At 42.9% G+C, this 18,976-nt stretch overlaps 2 protein-coding genes across 3 annotated transcripts in view; one reads left to right on the top strand and one right to left on the bottom strand.

Annotated features, from left to right (window-relative positions):
* Window positions 1–159: 159 nt before the first annotated feature.
* Window positions 160–8,909, bottom strand: ecsit (ECSIT signaling integrator). The gene is made up of 8 exons (XM_044185200.1): window positions 8,758–8,909; window positions 8,155–8,330; window positions 4,734–5,139; window positions 4,327–4,550; window positions 4,016–4,073; window positions 3,473–3,621; window positions 1,141–1,246; window positions 160–918 (listed from the first exon to the last, which is right to left on the bottom strand). Exons 2-8 carry the CDS (start codon window positions 8,293–8,295, stop codon window positions 632–634), a joined length of 1,371 nt encoding a protein of 456 aa, XP_044041135.1. The 5' UTR covers window positions 8,296–8,330; window positions 8,758–8,909; the 3' UTR covers window positions 160–631.
* A 745-nt stretch (window positions 8,910–9,654) lies between these two features.
* Window positions 9,655–18,976, top strand: part of eml3 (EMAP like 3) — an 83,296-nt gene continuing 73,974 nt past the window's right edge. Inside the window, exon 1 of one of the 2 annotated variants that reach the window (XM_044185198.1) lies at window positions 9,655–9,849. In XM_044185198.1, the coding sequence (XP_044041133.1) occupies window positions 9,825–9,849 (25 nt within the window). In that variant the 5' untranslated portion in view covers window positions 9,655–9,824. The remainder of the gene's footprint in view (window positions 9,850–18,976) is intronic. The other variant, XM_044185199.1, reaches the window with a different exon arrangement.

Here is an 18,976-nt window from a genome sequence, read left to right as displayed (position 1 = left end):
CTTAGAGGTGTTTATAGGTGGATTTTGTTACCTTTGGACCAAGCCAGGCTAGCTGTTTCCCCCGCTAAGCTAAGCTAAGCTAAGCGTCTCGTGGCTGTAGCTTCATATTTAAAGTGGTATCAATCTTCTCATCTAACTCTCAGCAAGAAAACACATTTATGAAATGTTGAGGTATTTCTTTATATTTGGTTGGTTGTAAACAAGATATGTTCTGAGCAAGACAATTTACAGTTTACAATAATTGCCAAACTTTTCATTTAGATTATGACAGGATTTTCTGCTTCAAGTAAAAATAAACTTCATTTGAAGTTATTTGACTAAGTGTTGCAGCCCCCAGGTTGGAAGCCACTGCTTAAGATAATTTAAAATGTAGACTCAGCAACCTTTGACAGAGGACTGACTAAAATGAGGAAGCACACAGTTTTTTTTAATTTAATTTATTTGATTACTGAATCTTACCTGAACTAAACATTATTAGGTTCTGCTGAATTGGTGTGTTCCCAAGTTATATTAACCAGTACCTCGTACTAGTTCAGCCCCTACCCAGCATGAACATATACTTCTAAAATCAGCCATATACAGTATGTCATGATTTTTTTTGTCAGTCTTAACCACACAGTCTGACTGCTGTTCACTGTTTCATCCCCTGGCTTCTTCTAGGCTCTTCTTCCACTATAACCTCAGGTTCCTCTTCAGGCCGTCTCTCCTCTCTCTGGGTCTCAAAGTCTGGCCTGTGGTGGTAGCCTGACTCTGTTTCAGCCGTCCCCTGCAGTTCCTTGGGCCCAGCGTCCAGGCGGAACAGAGTAGGAACTTGACCCAGGACGGGATTGTTCTGCTGGAGGCCAGAGATCCACTGGTTGAGAGTGGCCTGGTCTCCCTGGCTGGTCATACACATGGCATAGACTGGACCCTCATCCACTGGATACAAGACACAAAACAGCTGCATTACATACTCAACATGAGGTTTCCTATGCTTTTATACTCCTGAGCACAATAAAAATTAACCAATAACTGTCAAGGTCTTTAAAGACCAGCAGTAATTTGGGTGTTAACTGAACAACCACATCAGCCCTGAACACCAGTCAAAGATAAGGAACTATCAAGAAAATCAATTTGACAGCTTCAGTGTTAATATCTTACAGTCTTCCACACTGAAGCTCTCGTCGTCCCCGAGGTCGCGGTCCAAATCCAGGTCTAGCTGCAGAGGATAGTCCAAACACCTCTCTGGATCATAGGGCTCCTCTACCTGTGGGGGAACACACAGATACAGCTGTATGAGCTTCAGAGTCAGTGACAAATATGAACGTGGATGAACAGAGAGGTCAGCCTACTGCTGAAGGCACGCTCAGGCCCACAGTTCATCCAGGGCTAACCTGAAGAGCAGCTTTAGGAGGGCCAAGCACAGCCACGAACTAAGGATTGAGGAGTTTCACCCAGTTGCACTCACCCCCACCATCATGAAGTGCTCTGAGAGGCAGGTCCCGGCTCATCTCAAAATCTTCCTGCCACTCACACTGGACCCCCTTCAATTTGCCTACCGCCAGAACCGGAGTATGGAGGACGCCATCTCCACAGTGCTACACTCCGCCCTCTCCCACCTGGACAACAGTAACACCTATGTGAGAATGCTGTTCATCGACCTTAGCTCAGCATTCAACACCATCATCCCCTCCTAACTGATCACCAAACTCACTGACCTGGGCATTGACACCTCCCTGCAAACTAGATACTGGACTTCCTAACCAACAGACCCAAGTTTGTTAGGCTGGACAACCACACCTCCTCAACCCTCACCCTGAACACTGGCGTCCCATGGGGCTGCGTGCTGAGTCCCCTCCTTTACTTCCTCTTCACCCATGACTGCACACCTGTACATGGTTCTAATACCAATATCAAGTTTTAAGACGACACAACGGTGGTTGGCCTCATCAGCGACAAGAATGAGTTGGCCTACAGGGAGGAGGTCCAGCACCTGGTGCCGTGGTGCGCCGACAACAACCTTGCCCCAGACCAAAGAGCTTGTGGACTTCAGAAACACCAAAGGCAGCACACACACTTCCTGTGGAGAGTGAAGAAAGTCCATCTGTCTCCTCAGATTTCTAGTGAATTTCTGCCACTGCACCATCGAAAGCATCCTTACCACCTGCATCTCAGTATGGTATGGTAACTGCTCTGTCTCGGACTGGAAAGCACTGCAGAGGGTAGTGAAAACTGCCCAACGCATCACCTGTTCTCCACTCCCCCGCCACTGAAGCTGTCCAGCGCAAGCGGTGTCTGTGGAGGGCGCGCAGCATCGTCAGGGACACTTCTCACCCCGGCCACAGACTGTTTGCCCTCCTCCCCTCTGGGAGGCGCTACAGGACTCTTCATTCCAGGACCAGCAGGCTCAGGAACAGCGTCTTCCCTTCAGCTGTCACCTTGCTGAACTCTGCACCATGGTAATAGCCCCCCACCCCCGGATACCCCCTCACACCTTCCTCCAATGACTGAACTTTTTTATTGTATTTATTTCACACTGTTCATACTGTTTATATCTTAGCATATTCATATCCACTATATCACTGTTATTTATATTACTCTGCACTTTACTGCTTTTTGCACTTCTAGATGCTAAACTGCATTTCATTGTCTCAATACTTGTGCAATGACAATAAAGTTGAATTTAATCTAAAAAAAATACAAGTCCCTGCTGTGATGATGCAGAAAGATTTCAGTGGGATTAACAAAGATTCACTGCATAATATTTGATGAAAATAGTCTTAACATAATGAGCAATTAACAATTGCACTGTGTGGATTAGGTCAGAAATATAAAGACTCATAGTGGCTTCCACTGCTCATATCCAGCTTGGATGCAGTTGAGCCAGGGTCAGTTTTTGATCAGGAAGGTTCCTAAATGACTGAACTGACTTGAAGTGTCTGAGTGCCAGCTGTGGAAATCATTAAATGGGAAGCTAAGAAACTTCCTTGAGCTTCGGAAAGATCAGAGCACCTTTTCTGAGAGGAAAAGACGTGATTCCTAGATGACTCACAATGCCCCTATCCCCAACTATCTGTTTCCATAATTTCTGTCGACTTCTCTGGCTGTAAACACAACTGTGGCTGGCAAAGTCAGCTCATTAAATTTGTTACAGCAAGATTGTTGAAAATACAAACTCACAGAATGGCAGGCAATCCTCTTAATGACTTAGTAGGAAAAAAAACATCAGGCAGGAGTTAATTTACAAAAAACATCCTTAACTCCAACTAAGAAAGGCCTCTTTCATTAAAGTCAATACAAACCATGTAAACTCAAAGATGGCGAAGGATTGCTTTATTGCTCACCGACTGGAGAGCTACTGAGCTGCAGTGTGCTCAGTGCTGCCACTGGTGACTGGAAGATATATCGCAGTAATACTACTGAATAAAACTGCTGTCCAATAACAATAATATTTATTAACTGCTATTAACTTAATAATAGAGGGTTTTCCCACCTTCTCGTCAGGCGGGGTGGGGTCAGCCCTGAGGATGTAGTAGTACACACACGTCTTCCTCAGCCATAGAGGGAAGGGTCCCTCCACAAACACCGGCCTGCTCGGGTTATGCTTGGCCAGCTGCTCCATCTGGCTGGGGCTCTGGATACCTGGTGTCAGTGCAGGAAGGAAAGAAAAAAGAGGCAATGGGCAAAAGTCTGGATATACAGTATATGGATATGATCCCGCCATTGTACTAATATAACATTTCACAAGAGAATGCAGTTTGCTGGATTGTTACTGTTGTTTCTCTGGTTTCCTTTCCAGTTAGGCTTAAAATCATCTACTGCAATCATGTGTCAAAGAAGACAATATCGGATATATTTCTGTAAAATTACAGGAGTATACAAAATTGTACTCATAATCCATGACTTCTCAAGAGATTATATCCCCTGACTTAACCAGTCTGGGTTAAGTCAGGTCAACTCTTGATATTCAATGAGCAGTGGGAATCCTGTAAACCATTATAACACATTAAACTTGAGACAAAAACTGTTTCCATACCTACTATATGTGGAAGTGTCATCTGCTCTCCACTCTCTGTAATGTCTGTACAGGGCATCTAATGGGAAGAGCAAATAAACAACTGATCTTTAGAGGTGTTGGTGTATTTTTGAACTTGAAGAGCCAGGCTAGCTGTGTCCCCCTGCTTCCAGTCTTTATGCTAAGCTAGGCTAACCACGTACTCCAGCTCAGTACTTAACACACAGACATGAGATCGATATCTATCTGAACATATAGATAAGAAAGAAAATAAAGATTATTTCCCAAAATTCTGAAACTAGTTAAGTCCAATCCAAAGTGTACAGTTGTACCTGGTACACAGTGACTTTAGCATCCAGGTCATTAGCGATGCGAGTCAGGGTGAAGTTAGCCAGGTCCACTGGATCTACAGGCAGCTGCTGGGGGACGGGGAAGGGGTTTATGTGTTTGAATTTGGGGAACCAGTACATGATGCGCTGGTACTTCCTCATGGGGTGGCTCTTCTCTCCAAAGATCTGGACCAGCAGGACTTTGGTTTCCATGTTGGGCATGATACCTGAAACACAATCATTTTAACGAAGATAGACAGACACTGCTGTATTAGTGTAAAATGTATACATTTCCCTGACATCTTGATGCTTCCAGATCCCTGGCCTACCCTGTCTGGAATAACCCTCTCTAAATTCCAAAGCATTCCAGGAATTCCATGACCAGACTGAATTCTGTAACAGACACGTACCATAGTTCTCCATCTGCTCCAGTAACTGCACTCCACACTCCTGCTGTCGGGGATAGTGGTTGAACATTCGCTGGATAAAGTTTCTGGGCACGAACACCTCTTTGGGAAAAACATCCAGCAGCTTGTTGTACACGGCCAGGTCTCTCGCCACGCCGAACTCCGGCATCTTCTTCAGAGCAGCGTAGATAAACTCCACGTGACCCCGCCGTCTCACGTCTCTCTTGATGAAGACGTCCACCACTTTGTTAAATGTGGCCTTGGTTTTGGCCTCTTTGGCCACCTGCTCAAACAGGTCATCATGGGTGACCAGAGACTTGTCCCTCTTCTTGTCGTCCTCATTGATAAACTCTGCGGGTACATGTCGACTCTTGGCACATGCTGGGCTGCTCTGGAAACGCCTTAACACCTACAAGTGACAATTTATTTTGTTTAAATATGGAGATTTGCCTTCCTGATTTTGTTCTAGCGCCCAAAATCACCGTTAAATGTGCTAACTGTGAACCGGGAGCACATTTGACAGTGTGGCTCGGTGCTAGAACAAAATCAGAGAGTGTATCTTTAGGCAAAGATACAAAACTAGATAAACACACTAAAATCAACCAATAGAATAACAAACAACGTTAAACTATAAATGTATACTTTTTAAAAAAATATGATTTACTTGAAATAGCTTTAAAATTATGAGACGTTTAATATACCATTTCCTTGAGGATTGTGTATTGCTGGATGTTTCATATCTCAGATACCATGACACATTGGGTCTCACTGAGAGAACATTTTCATATTTTTGATTTAAACCTCTCTTACTTTTTTACGTCACGCTTGCTAATACGAGTGTTCCAGGTCAACTCGGTAAACCTTCTGAAAAAGTCAAAATTGTAGTAAATTGTTTCTGTCAACTTGATGAATACCACTGTATGAGAGTAGATGTGCGTTCGTGAGATGTGATCATTAGCATAATCGATGCCCCCCAAAGGCTACCTGTTCTGCTCCAATTTTATTCACAAAAGTATTACCCAAGAGTAAAAAAAATTAAAAAAACGTTCACACAGCTTCAACTCCAAATGTAGCAGTGTGTGTCAGTAGTTGTACTAGGGGACCTGAAGCAATTAGAAAATATTAATACAGCTGCCAGTGACGTGTTATCAGAGCAGAGCTATACTGTCACACTCCCTCTTGTGACAAGAGGAAATAGTTTGACATTAAGTTAGATGGCAAAACACATCTGGCCAAAGTGAAGTGGTCCATATCTAAACTAGGAGGTGGTCAAGACAATGCCACAGAGATGGACGACAGAATACATTCCATTACAGGCGATGTCACACTGTCAGGTGTTATAACTGTATAAAGACCCTGAGGCAGCTGTTGGAGTGAGAGTATTGTCTTGGCAACTGCTGAACTGTATAAATTGTCATGCCAAAATACATATACCAATGAAATAAAAAACAAAAAACAAACATTGTTTAAATAAAAATAATAATTGTTTAGCATTTTTTGGCTTTATTGCTCAAACACGCTCATCGTTATCATCGGAAAGGGAAGCCGGCGTTTGGATTAAAGACCTAGAGCCAGATCAACCCGGACCAGGACGGCGGCTGCTGTGATCTCCCAGGAGGAGAGGACAGACAGCCGGGATAGGAGCCATGCTGGCCCAGCTTTGACTTAAGGCTGCTCCTGGCTAACGTCCGGTCTGGACGAAATGGGACTCAGGCTGGCCAAGCAACCGGAATCAGAGACTGTTGTGCCCACATCTTTACAGAGACCTGCTCCATCAACATCCCGGATCAAGCACTCGACGGGCGGACCGCGTACCGGGCTGAAGGAGCGCAAGACTCCAGCAAGATGAAAGGAGGAGGACTCTGTGTTCACATCGATGATGCTTGGTGCTCAAACGCAGGCAAAGTGGACGGACACTGTCTAACAAATGTCAAACTTTTTATGTGACGATGAAATCCATATTATCATCACTATCTCTATCTGCTGTTTACATTCCAAATTCAAAAAATGCGCTGCAGAATTAATTCCTGGGTGTGTATGTGTAGGCTATGTATATACAGTATGTATATAAATAACTGTATATTGTTTTATTTTACTTTATATGTTACATGTTACCCTATTTTAATATGAATTTAGTTATCTGTTATGTTCTATGTGTGTAGCATGACAGGACTAGAAACTTTCAAACTTTCATTTCATTATACAACCTTGTAAAATGATAAATAAATGACCTTGTACCTGGTAAATCCTCTCAGTAAATTGGCAGCCATAATGCATACCACAGTGACTGTGAACAGAATATTAAAGGGGAACTCAACCGATTTTACGCATCAAAGTATGTTTCCAGGTGTTGGGAGAGTCCTACTGCATGTGTGAAAACAATTGTGTCTCTAGAGGAAGCTGTGTGAAGTCTGATAAATGTGACTCAAGTGATGCCACTTGAGTCAGTATTTGTTGGGGCTGAAGACTACAAGTTCAAAGAATCTGGGGATGTGGCATTAGAAAGAAGTGAGCTTACCAGACCTCTGTAGGCTGCTCTTCATTTCTGCTTAAGACTAGAGGCTCCAGGCTACATTAGCTGCTACTAGCATAACACACCCTTATCCCTGACTCAACTGTTGGCAGTCGAATTGTATTGTGGGAAATGTAGGTGCCAGGTTTATTTAATGTTTAGTTTCACATTAAGGCATTACAATTCTTAAGTCAAACTGTGGAGAAAGGCAGACTATCTGTACTATCTGACAGGTCTGGACCAGGTCTGGACCACTCAGGAATTTCATTCACGTCGAAGAGAAAATTCCAAATATGAGAAAATTAGCTTTCCTAAATCACTTGTACAAACCTGTTCATAAGAGTGGTTCTTGCAAGAGGCCCAATAATTTCAATTAAAAATCTTATAAGATCCTCCCAACAAGATACAGTATATCGTTTCATTTAAAAAAATTATATATATAATAAAAAATAATTTTCTAAAAACAGCTGGCCATCTTAGTTTTTAACAAACATTACTGAAACAGGAGGAGACTGTACATTTGTTGGGGACTATGTTCAGCAGCGGATTCATCCACATTTGGTGCTCTTGAGAGTATTTGGGGCAGCAGGAAGGTGTATGTGTATGAGTCAAAATAAACTACAGTGTGTGTGTTCATGGTAATGAACCCAGTGCAAAGGTGTGGCTCATTGATGTGTTTTTAATAGTTTTTGGACAACAATGGAGGTTTATGGAAAAGAGGAATAAGATATGTCAGGCTTTGGATACACACACACAATACTTATTTGTAGGATCAGTTTAATGTTGGTTTGGGTCTGCATATGGGATTTGTTGGCAAGAGGAAAAAGGCTGGAATTTCCGACATGCTAGCTTCATTAAATGGCCAATGTGTTGAGCAGAGTCTGGAAGATACGTGTGGACAAAAAAGTTTACCTGGTGCTGGGTGTTATGTGGCATGTCGGGTTGTCTGGAGGAGGCTGACTGGAGCAGAGCGCCATACTGGGCAGCAGACCTGGCTGACTGGCCCACCAATCTGAGACACTGCAGCTGGAGCAGGCAGCGGGCACACTTCATGGTGGAGTCATTACACTGACCTTCTGGAAACAGGACTGAAGAGGGACAATGAACATGACACGGACAGTATTCAGAAATACTTAATTCCTTTAATAAAGCTGGCGATTTCATGTGGCACTCAAGGCAGAAGGAAGATGGTTGTAATGATGACTGAAGAGCAGCTTAATTATTTAAATCAATTAAGTAGAAAATAAAAATTACTTTTTAATGAATTTGTGTAAGCCGACCTGAAGAATGGCTCTGCTTTACACATTAACGTTCTTCAGTCAACTTCTATCGCGTATAAATATTTGCCAAGAGGTAAGAAAACATTAAACGGACACATTTTGTACGAAGTTTCGTATGAGGGTGTAATATGGCAAAGTGTCGGGCAGATTATTAAGAACTGATATTCTATAATACATGACTTATGTACATATTAGACTAACATATATAACTATATATCCCTTATGCAATACCAACCATGTATGCTGACGAACGTACGAAGAAATTAGTCTCCTTCAAAAAGCAGCCTCTGTGGACGCGTCCATGTTGAAAAGCCGGCCGAACATCCTGGTTCTACACACATTCGCTTCCCCCAAACAACAGAAACATTAGCGCTAAAGATTGTTCCACAAACTCCTGTTCTGTACAGTCAGTAAATACACTTTTGCGGTATTGAATTGTGTTGTACATTGATCTAAAATTGACCCTGTGGTAAAGATGTTTTGGCGCGTGTTTCTGCACTGAGTTACCTCGCTGTGAAGACAAAAGAGGAAAAAAATGCGCACTAGGCTTTTTGAAATACATGTATTTAAACAAAGGTGTGACAAGTGGAAGATAAATAAAACAAAAATTATTTTCAATTTAATACCCAGTCATGTTTTAGGTAATCATTGACAATTAAGATTCGCGCGCTACACAGCCCTGCCGCGTGGTGGTGACAAATGCCTTTCAAACAAATACAGTCTCATAGCTCTTTTGACAGGCGCTGAGGTGTAGCCCATAGACGATAAAAAGGTGTAGCCTGAAAAAGTTGTGTTGCAAGTTTCATACTGCATTCTACTATATATTTGCTACATCTAGATACTCTTTAGAAAATAACTGTTGGAGAGAGTTAATAGGTGCAACTTTTGACATTCGTAAAGCATCTCTGCATGTGCACTCCCGCGAATAGTATCAAACTGGCCATAATGAGATACAGGACTTCCGGAGGACACTTTCAATCTTTCAACTAGCGATGTGTTTGTTTTTTATTTCGTTATTCTATTTCATTTTATACCTGCAATTAAAGAAATGTCATACTATCATTTAATTTCCACGTGATTTGGGAATTTATTTGAAATCCCTTTTTAACAGTTTAATAAACAATAGCGCTTTATTTACTGTTAGGGAAACTGTCCACGTTTCCGGTATTCTTGTTGCTAAACCTGGCAATTTGACGCAAGTCCCCAGTGTGTGACTTCTGACACTCCTCTCTCAGCATGGAAAACACACCTCAGTCCAGGCTTTACCCCTAGAGAAACTTCACACAATTTAAACTTCGGATTATGGATTCCTCTACAAACAGTTTGGGTGAGTAAAGCAACGAAAAACGTCTTTTGTGTTTATGTTTAGTGATTTTCACTGACATTAACATTAACATTAGCATTATGGAAAGTTGACTGACTGTGTTCGGATATGCCACTCACATCGCTATGGAAGGAACACTTTGCCAAACTACTTTTCAAAATTTGGCAATAACTGCTTCTCGGCAAGCGTACAAACGTCGGACAACATGACTTACAGTATTTTACAAAACTGTAAAATTACAGGTTCGTTCGGTATACTCTACATATTTCTTCATCTACATCTTTCATAAAGCAGCGTTTAATTTCATAGATGTTTTATTGTCGTTTCGCAGTGTTAGCAGCCGCATTCCTTGGTATATTTTGGTGGAAGAGGATAGTGGGGGAAACAGGCGGGCTCCTACAAAATGTTGACATTTTAAGGAAGTTTAGTGGTGCTGTGGGCGCTTGGCTTTACACCGAATTAAAGAATAGCGCTTGAACATTTGGCACCGTCTTACGGTTTATTCAGCTATATACGCTACCGTTAAGCTAGGCCCTATAAACTTTGAATTTTTCAAATAGTGATGGAGGGCACCTCGTTTATCGTTGCACAATGACTGCAGCACTTGTGTAAGTGTGTAACTGTGTAACTGTGTAAGTGTGTAGGACCTTCCGCGTATCCTGAAGCGTCAGTAAACATCTGCTGTAGTTAAATTGTCTGCTGCTGCTAGTTTCGGTTTTAGCACGTGATGGTTCAGCATTGTATTCAAACAACTGTCTTCATTTTGTCACGCGGGGTCAAGTCAAATTTGGGGCGCGAGGGAAACTCTTTTTCTGTTTCTTAATCTGTCTCGCTCTGTTGCGACCAATGTGAACTGGCGGCAGAGTTTGTTAACTTTATGAAACATTCACTTTTGTTAAAATTAGGTTTTGCGTTGCTAATAGTTGCATGAGGTCCTCTCTGTGTTTTCAGCAGCCACATTGACAGACCACCAACAGAGCTGTCAGGAGATCAAAGAAAACTCTGGTCTGGTTAAATCCAAAAAAAGTATATGGTGTATATATAATGTTTTGCACCATATATGATATTTTAACAGACTTTCCATGTTTATGCACAAGCTTGACTCCTAAATTTAATTGAAAAATGATACATTTCTTGCTCCAAGTCAAGCTGACATTTTGCAAGCAAGCAATAATCCTGAGGGTTTCAAAAGCTTTACCCGCTCTGCCCCCACAATGCTGCCTGTTTAACAGGAGCTGTAACAGTGCTGCCTGTTTAACAGGAGCTGTAACAGTGCTGCCTGTTTAACAGGAGCTGTAACAGTGCTGCACAGTGCTGCCTGTTTAACAGGAGCTGTAACAGTGCTGCCTGTTTAACAGGAGCTGTAACAGTGCTGCACAGTGCTGCCTGTTTAACAGGAGCTGTAACAGTGCTGCCTGTTTAACAGGAGCTGTAACAGTGCTGCACAATGCTGCCTGTTTAACAGGAGCTGTAACAGTGCTGCACAATGCTGCTTGTTTAACAGGAGCTGTAACAGTGCTGCACAATGCTGCTTGTTTAACAGGAGCTGTAACAGTGCTGCACAATGCTGCCTGTTTAACAGGAGCTGTAACAGTGCTGCCTGTTTAACAGGAGCTGTAACAGTGCTGCACAATGCTGCCTGTTTAACAGGAGCTGTAACAGTGCTGCACAGTGCTGCCTGTTTAACAGGAGCTGTAACAGTGCTGCACAGTGCTGCCTGTTTAACAGGAGCTGTAACAGTGCTGCCTGTTTAACAGGAGCTGTAACAGTGCTGCCTGTTTAACAGGAGCTGTAACAGTGCTGCACAGTGCTGCCTGTTTAACAGGAGCTGTAACAGTGCTGCCTGTTTAACAGGAGCTGTAACAGTGCTGCCTGTTTAACAGGAGCTGTAACAGTGCTGCACAGTGCTGCCTGTTTAACAGGAGCTGTAACAGTGCTGCCTGTTTAACAGGAGCTGTAACAGTGCTGCCTGTTTAACAGGAGCTGTAACAGTGCTGCACAATGCTGCCTGTTTAACAGGAGCTGTAACAGTGCTGCCTGTTTAACAGGAGCTGTAACAGTGCTGCACAATGCTGCCTGTTTAACAGGAGCTGTAACAGTGCTGCACAGTGCTGCCTGTTTAACAGGAGCTGTAACAGTGCTGCCTGTTTAACAGGAGCTGTAACAGTGCTGCACAGTGCTGCCTGTTTAACAGGAGCTGTAACAGTGCTGCCTGTTTAACAGGAGCTGTAACAGTGCTGCACAATGCTGCCTGTTTAACAGGAGCTGTAACAGTGCTGCACAATGCTGCCTGTTTAACAGGAGCTGTAACAGTGCTGCACAATGCTGCCTGTTTAACAGGAGCTGTAACAGTGCTGCCTGTTTAACAGGAGCTGTAACAGTGCTGCACAGTGCTGCCTGTTTAACAGGAGCTGTAACAGTGCTGCCTGTTTAACAGGAGCTGTAACAGTGCTGCCTGATTAACAGGAGCTGTAACAGTGCTGCACAATGCTGCCTGTTTAACAGGAGCTGTAACAGTGCTGCACAATGCTGCCTGTTTAACAGGAGCTGTAACAGTGCTGCACAATGCTGCCTGTTTAACAGGAGCTGTAACAGTGCTGCCTGTTTAACAGGAGCTGTAACAGTGCTGCACAGTGCTGCCTGTTTAACAGGAGCTGTAACAGTGCTGCCTGTTTAACAGGAGCTGTAACAGTGCTGCCTGTTTAACAGGAGCTGTAACAGTGCTGCACAATGCTGCCTGTTTAACAGGAGCTGTAACAGTGCTGCCTGTTTAACAGGAGCTGTAACAGTGCTGCACAATGCTGCCTGTTTAACAGGAGCTGTAACAGTGCTGCACAGTGCTGCCTGTTTAACAGGAGCTGTAACAGTGCTGCCTGTTTAACAGGAGCTCTAACAGTGCTGCACAGTGCTGCCTGTTTAACAGGAGCTGTAACAGTGCTGCACAGTGCTGCACAGTGCTGCCTGTTTAACAGGAGCTGTAACAGTGCTGCACAATGCTGCCTGTTTAACAGGAGCTGTAACAGTGCTGCACAATGCTGCCTGTTTAACAGGAGCTGTAACAGTGCTGCACAGTGCTGCCTGTTTAACAGGAGCTGTAACAGTGCTGCACAGTGCTGCCTGTTTAACAGGAGCTGTAACAGTGCTGCACAATGCTGCCTGTTTAACAGGAGCTGTAACAGTGCTGCCTGTTTAACAGGAGCTGTAACAGTGCTGCACAATGCTGCCTGTTTAACAGGAGCTGTAACAGTGCTGCACAGTGCTGCCTGTTTAACAGGAGCTGTAACAGTGCTGCCTGTTTAACAGGAGCTGTAACAGTGCTGCACAGTGCTGCCTGTTTAACAGGAGCTGTAACAGTGCTGCCTGTTTAACAGGAGCTGTAACAGTGCTGCCTGTTTAACAGGAGCTGTAACAGTGCTGCCTGTTTAACAGGAGCTGTAACAGTGCTGCACAATGCTGCCTGTTTAACAGGAGCTGTAACAGTGCTGCACAATGCTGCCTGTTTAACAGGAGCTGTAACAGTGCTGCCTGTTTAACAGGAGCTGTAACAGTGCTGCACAGTGCTGCCTGTTTAACAGGAGCTGTAACAGTGCTGCCTGTTTAACAGGAGCTGTAACAGTGCTGCCTGATTAACAGGAGCTGTAACAGTGCTGCACAATGCTGCCTGTTTAACAGGAGCTGTAACAGTGCTGCACAATGCTGCCTGTTTAACAGGAGCTGTAACAGTGCTGCACAATGCTGCCTGTTTAACAGGAGCTGTAACAGTGCTGCACAATGCTGCCTGTTTAACAGGAGCTGTAACAGTGCTGCACAATGCTGCCTGTTTAACAGGAGCTGTAACAGTGCTGCCTGTTTAACAGGAGCTGTAACAGTGCTGCACAGTGCTGCCTGTTTAACAGGAGCTGTAACAGTGCTGCCTGTTTAACAGGAGCTGTAACAGTGCTGCCTGTTTAACAGGAGCTGTAACAGTGCTGCACAATGCTGCCTGTTTAACAGGAGCTGTAACAGTGCTGCCTGTTTAACAGGAGCTGTAACAGTGCTGCACAATGCTGCCTGTTTAACAGGAGCTGTAACAGTGCTGCACAGTGCTGCCTGTTTAACAGGAGCTGTAACAGTGCTGCCTGTTTAACAGGAGCTCTAACAGTGCTGCACAGTGCTGCCTGTTTAACAGGAGCTGTAACAGTGCTGCACAGTGCTGCACAGTGCTGCCTGTTTAACAGGAGCTGTAACAGTGCTGCACAATGCTGCCTGTTTAACAGGAGCTGTAACAGTGCTGCACAATGCTGCCTGTTTAACAGGAGCTGTAACAGTGCTGCACAGTGCTGCCTGTTTAACAGGAGCTGTAACAGTGCTGCACAGTGCTGCCTGTTTAACAGGAGCTGTAACAGTGCTGCACAGTGCTGCCTGTTTAACAGGAGCTGTAACAGTGCTGCACAGTGCTGCACAGTGCTGCCTGTTTAACAGGAGCTGTAACAGTGCTGCACAATGCTGCCTGTTTAACAGGAGCTGTAACAGTGCTGCACAGTGCTGCCTGTTTAACAGGAGCTGTAACAGTGCTGCCTGTTTAACAGGAGCTGTAACAGTGCTGCCTGTTTAACAGGAGCTGTAACAGTGCTGCACAGTGCTGCCTGTTTAACAGGAGCTGTAACAGTGCTGCACAGTGCTGCCTGTTTAACAGGAGCTGTAACAGTGCTGCCTGTTTAACAGGAGCTGTAACAGTGCTGCACAGTGCTGCCTGTTTAACAGGAGCTGTAACAGTGCTGCCTGTTTAACAGGAGCTGTAACAGTGCTGCACAATGCTGCCTGTTTAACAGGAGCTGTAACAGTGCTGCACAGTGCTGCCTGTTTAACAGGAGCTGTAACAGTGCTGCACAATGCTGCTTTTGTTGCACATCTGTAAGCTCCCACCTTGTGTGCTGATGTTGTGTTTACTTGTCTTGTAAAATGGTGGTGCGGCAAGGCACTGGGGAACAGTAAATATCCCGTGGGGACGCTCGCCAGCATCTGTGGGCGAGGCTGCTGTGGCTCAGTGCTGGAGGGACCTGAAATATAAAATACAGCCACTCTTCTCAATGAAGGACTCTGTCTTTAATTGGAATTATCTTGTACTAATGCCTCATAATTAAGGTGATTTAATAACCTTGAAAAGCTGATGTGGGTGCTCTGATACTGTGCAGCTGTGTGTGTACTGTATACACCTACAACATGGTAAACTAAATATCTGCAGTAACAATCATTTACAACACATTTATGCTTTATAAAGCTAATATCAGCTGATTCTCATACTGTGTTTGTATGCTAGGCTGCCAGGCTGGCAGTCTTTTCTTCATCTGTACTCCCACATACATACATACACGGTTCTTTTTTTAACTGCCTAGTTCACTGTATTTATTGCAAACAAACAGGAAGCTAAAATGCATCACTTCCTGTGAGCCAGAGAGATTTTCCCAGAAAAGAACTACAGCTACCCGACAATGACACTGTCCCAGTAGCTCACCTGGTAGAGCACACACCCCATGTACCAACCAACACTGAGTACTTACCGCAGCGGCTTGGCTTTGAATCCAGCCTGTGGTGCTTTGCTGTATCTCCCCCCTTTCCTGCCTATCTTCAACTGCTCTATCAAAAAAAGCCTCCCAATTCTTTTTTTTTTTATTAAATACTTCACCAATTCCTACCGGTTTTGAGTGAGTAGTGCATATTTTTACTCTACTTTTAAAAATTTCAAACAAAAATACCGAAACATCTGTTGACTCACTGAGTACAAAACGGTCAACTAATTCCTTACATACAACATGCCAAAATTTTATACATGAGCAGTGTTCCAATTCCATAATACATAGTTTACTGTATGTTCTATATATAGTAACTGTCAGACTCATAGTGTTTTTGCACTTAGTATACAAGAAACCAGTGTATGATTTATGGTTTTGTACTAAGATGAAATTATGTGCCAAATGTCAATCAAACTGCAACTTTGGAATGCCACTGCCAATTAAACATCACTGAGAGTAAGCAAAATGTTTTTCTAAAGCTTTAATACTTATTTTTTTTGTTTATTTTTATTTTTTAATTTCTTTATTAAATTGTTTTGTGTTTTTGTGTTACCACCATCTGTGATTTATCAGAATGTTTTGCAGTTGTGAGTAGCTTTCCTTTGTGCATTGCATTGAGGGACAATAGTGTCCATCAACAGGACACTCAAAAATCAAGTGGATTTAGTATGAATGCTGACTTTTTTGAGTGTACGTTAAGGATAACTTCAGTGTAATACAACTTTAATTGCAGCCTGTCTGATTGTCAGACTTGCTCATGTTTCTTGCCTTGGACTGTTGTAGTGATGTCTTTGTGTTCCCAGACAGTAACGATAACTAAAAAATCAGAATTATTCTTTAATGTTGTTCTTTTTTCATTGTGAATAACTAACATATTTGAGACATAGTGCAAGTTGCTCAGAGATCAGCAGGAAGTTGCATCAGCAGATGCCAGCTATTTCAGTGTTTTTCCCAGAATGTTGTAATACTGCTTTTTGTTTTTTTCAGAAGAGCAGGCATGCTGTTTTGCTGGAATCTGGAGGTAAACAGTCACTGTTTCTGTCTCTTAGGGCTGGGGATTAAACCCTCTTGGCATTGACCGAAATGTGTCTGTAGCACTAAGTATCAAAAACTGACGAATACAGAAAGCTGGCTGCATATGTCTGGTCAGATTCAGAGTTTTTTAGTTATTCTTTGATCATTTAAGTTGATAGTTCCGGACTTCAAGCAAAATTTTGACAATTCTATAGAATTTTATTTACAAATAATATGTTCTTTGACTTATTTTGTGGAATGAAAAGGTATGGTATCGACAAAAGTATTGAATCTCAGGTATTGTATCAGCACTACTATCAAAACATTTCAAACAAGAAAAATTGCATTTCCTGCTGAAAATGCAAATGTTTGGAATGATAAAAGCTGAAATTATTTTGCAAAACACTGCTGAAAGATTGTAGTTGTAGTCATAGTAGTAGTTCTAAAGACTGTAGCAGTAGTAGTTCTAAAGACCGCAGTAGCAGTTCTAAAGACCGCAGTAGCAGTAGTAGTTCTAAAGACCGCAGTAGCAGTTCTAAAGACCGCAGTAGCAGTAGTAGTTCTAAAGACCGCAGTAGTAGTAGTTCTGAAGACTGCAGTAGTAGTAGTAGTTCTAAAGACCGCAGTAGTAGTAGTAGTTCTGAAGACTGCAGTAGTAGTAGTAGTTCTAAAGACTGCAGTAGTAGTAGTTCTGAAGACTGCAGTAGTAGTAGTTCTGAAGACTGCAGTAGTAGTAGTTCTGAAGACCGCAGTAGTAGTAGTTCTGAAGACCGCAGTAGTAGTAGTAGTTCTAAAGACTGCAGTAGTAGTAGTTCTGAAGACTGCAGTAGTAGTAGTTCTGAAGACTGCAGTAGTAGTAGTTCTAAAGACCGCAGTAGCAGTAGTTCTAAAGACTGCAGTAGCAGTAGTAGTTCTAAAGACCGCAGTAGCAGTAGTTCTAAAGACTGCAGTAGTAGTAGTTCTAAAGACTGCAGTAGTAGTAGTAGTTCTAAAGACTGCAGTAGTAGTAGTTCTAAAGACTGCAGCAGTAGTACTTCTAAAGACTGCAGTAGTAGTAGTTCTAAAGACTGCAGTAGTAGTAGTTCTAAAGACTGCAGTAGTAGTAGTTCTAAAGACCGCAGTAGCAGTAGTAGTTCTAAAGACCGCAGTAGTAGTAGTAGTCCTAAAGACTGCAGTAGTAGTAGTAGTTCTAAAGACTGCAGTAGCAGTAGTAGTTGTAAAGACCGCAGTAGTAGTAGTAGTTCTAAAGACCGCAGTAGCAGTAGTAGTTCTAAAGACCGCAGTAGCAGTAGTAGTTCTAAAGACCGCAGTAGCAGTAGTAGTTCTAAAGACCGCAGTAGCAGTAGTAGTTGTAAAGACCGCAGTAGCAGTAGTAGTTGTAAAGACTGCAGTAGCACTAGTAGTAGTAAAGACTGCAGTAGCAGTAGTAGTTGTAAAGACCGCAGTAGTAGTACTTCTAAAGACCGCAGTAGCAGTAGTAGTTGTAAAGACCGCAGTAGCAGTAGTAGTTGTAAAGACCGCAGTAGCAGTAGTAGTTGTAAAGACTGCAGTAGTAGTAGTTCTAAAGACCGCAGTAGCAGTAGTAGTTGTAAAGACTGCAGTAGTAGTAGTTCTAAAGACCGCAGTAGCAGTAGTAGTTGTAAAGACTGCAGTAGCAGTAGTAGTTCTAAAGACTGCAGTAGTAGTACTTCTAAAGACCGCAGTAGCAGTAGTAGTTGTAAAGACAGCAGTAGCAGTAGTAGTTCTAAAGACTGCAGTAGTAGTAGTTCTAAAGACCGCAGTAGCAGTAGTAGTTGTAAAGACTGCAGTAGTAGTAGTTCTAAAGACCGCAGTAGTAGTACTTCTAAAGACCGCAGTAGCAGTAGTAGTTGTAAAGACAGCAGTAGCAGTAGTAGTTGTAAAGACTGCAGTAGTAGTAGTTCTGAAGACTGCAGTAGTAGTAGTTCTAAAGACTGCAGTAGTAGTTGTAAAGACTGCAGTAGTAGTAGTTCTAAAGACTGCAGTAGTAGTAGTTCTAAAGACTGCAGTAGTAGTTGTAAAGACTGCAGTAGTAGTAGTTCTAAAGACTGCAGTAGTAGTAGTTCTAAAGACTGCAGTAGTAGTTGTAAAGACTGTAGTAGTAGTAGTTCTAAAGACTGCAGTAGTAGTAGTTCTAAAGACTGCAGTAGCAGTAGTAGTTCTAAAGACCGCAGTAGCAGTAGTAGTTGTAAAGACTGCAGTAGCAGTAGTACTTCTAAAGACCGCAGTAGCAGTAGTAGTTGTAAAGACCGCAGTAGCAGTAGTAGTTGTAAAGACTGCAGTAGCAGTAGTAGTTCTAAAGACCGCAGTAGCAGTAGTAGTTGTAAAGACTGCAGTAGTAGTAGTTCTAAAGACCGCAGTAGCAGTAGTAGTTGTAAAGACTGCAGTAGTAGTACTTCTAAAGACCGCAGTAGCAGTAGTAGTTGTAAAGACTGCAGTAGCAGTAGTAGTTCTAAAGACCGCAGTAGCAGTAGTAGTTGTAAAGACTGCAGTAGTAGTAGTTCTAAAGACCGCAGTAGCAGTAGTAGTTGTAAAGACTGCAGTAG

This window comes from Siniperca chuatsi, linkage group LG22 (genome assembly GCF_020085105.1).
Source record: "Siniperca chuatsi isolate FFG_IHB_CAS linkage group LG22, ASM2008510v1, whole genome shotgun sequence".
In the NCBI taxonomy this organism is placed as follows: Eukaryota; Metazoa; Chordata; class Actinopteri; order Centrarchiformes; family Sinipercidae; genus Siniperca; species Siniperca chuatsi.
The sequence above is the reverse complement of the archived record's forward strand: the minus strand, read 5'-3'. Positions and strand labels throughout refer to the sequence as shown.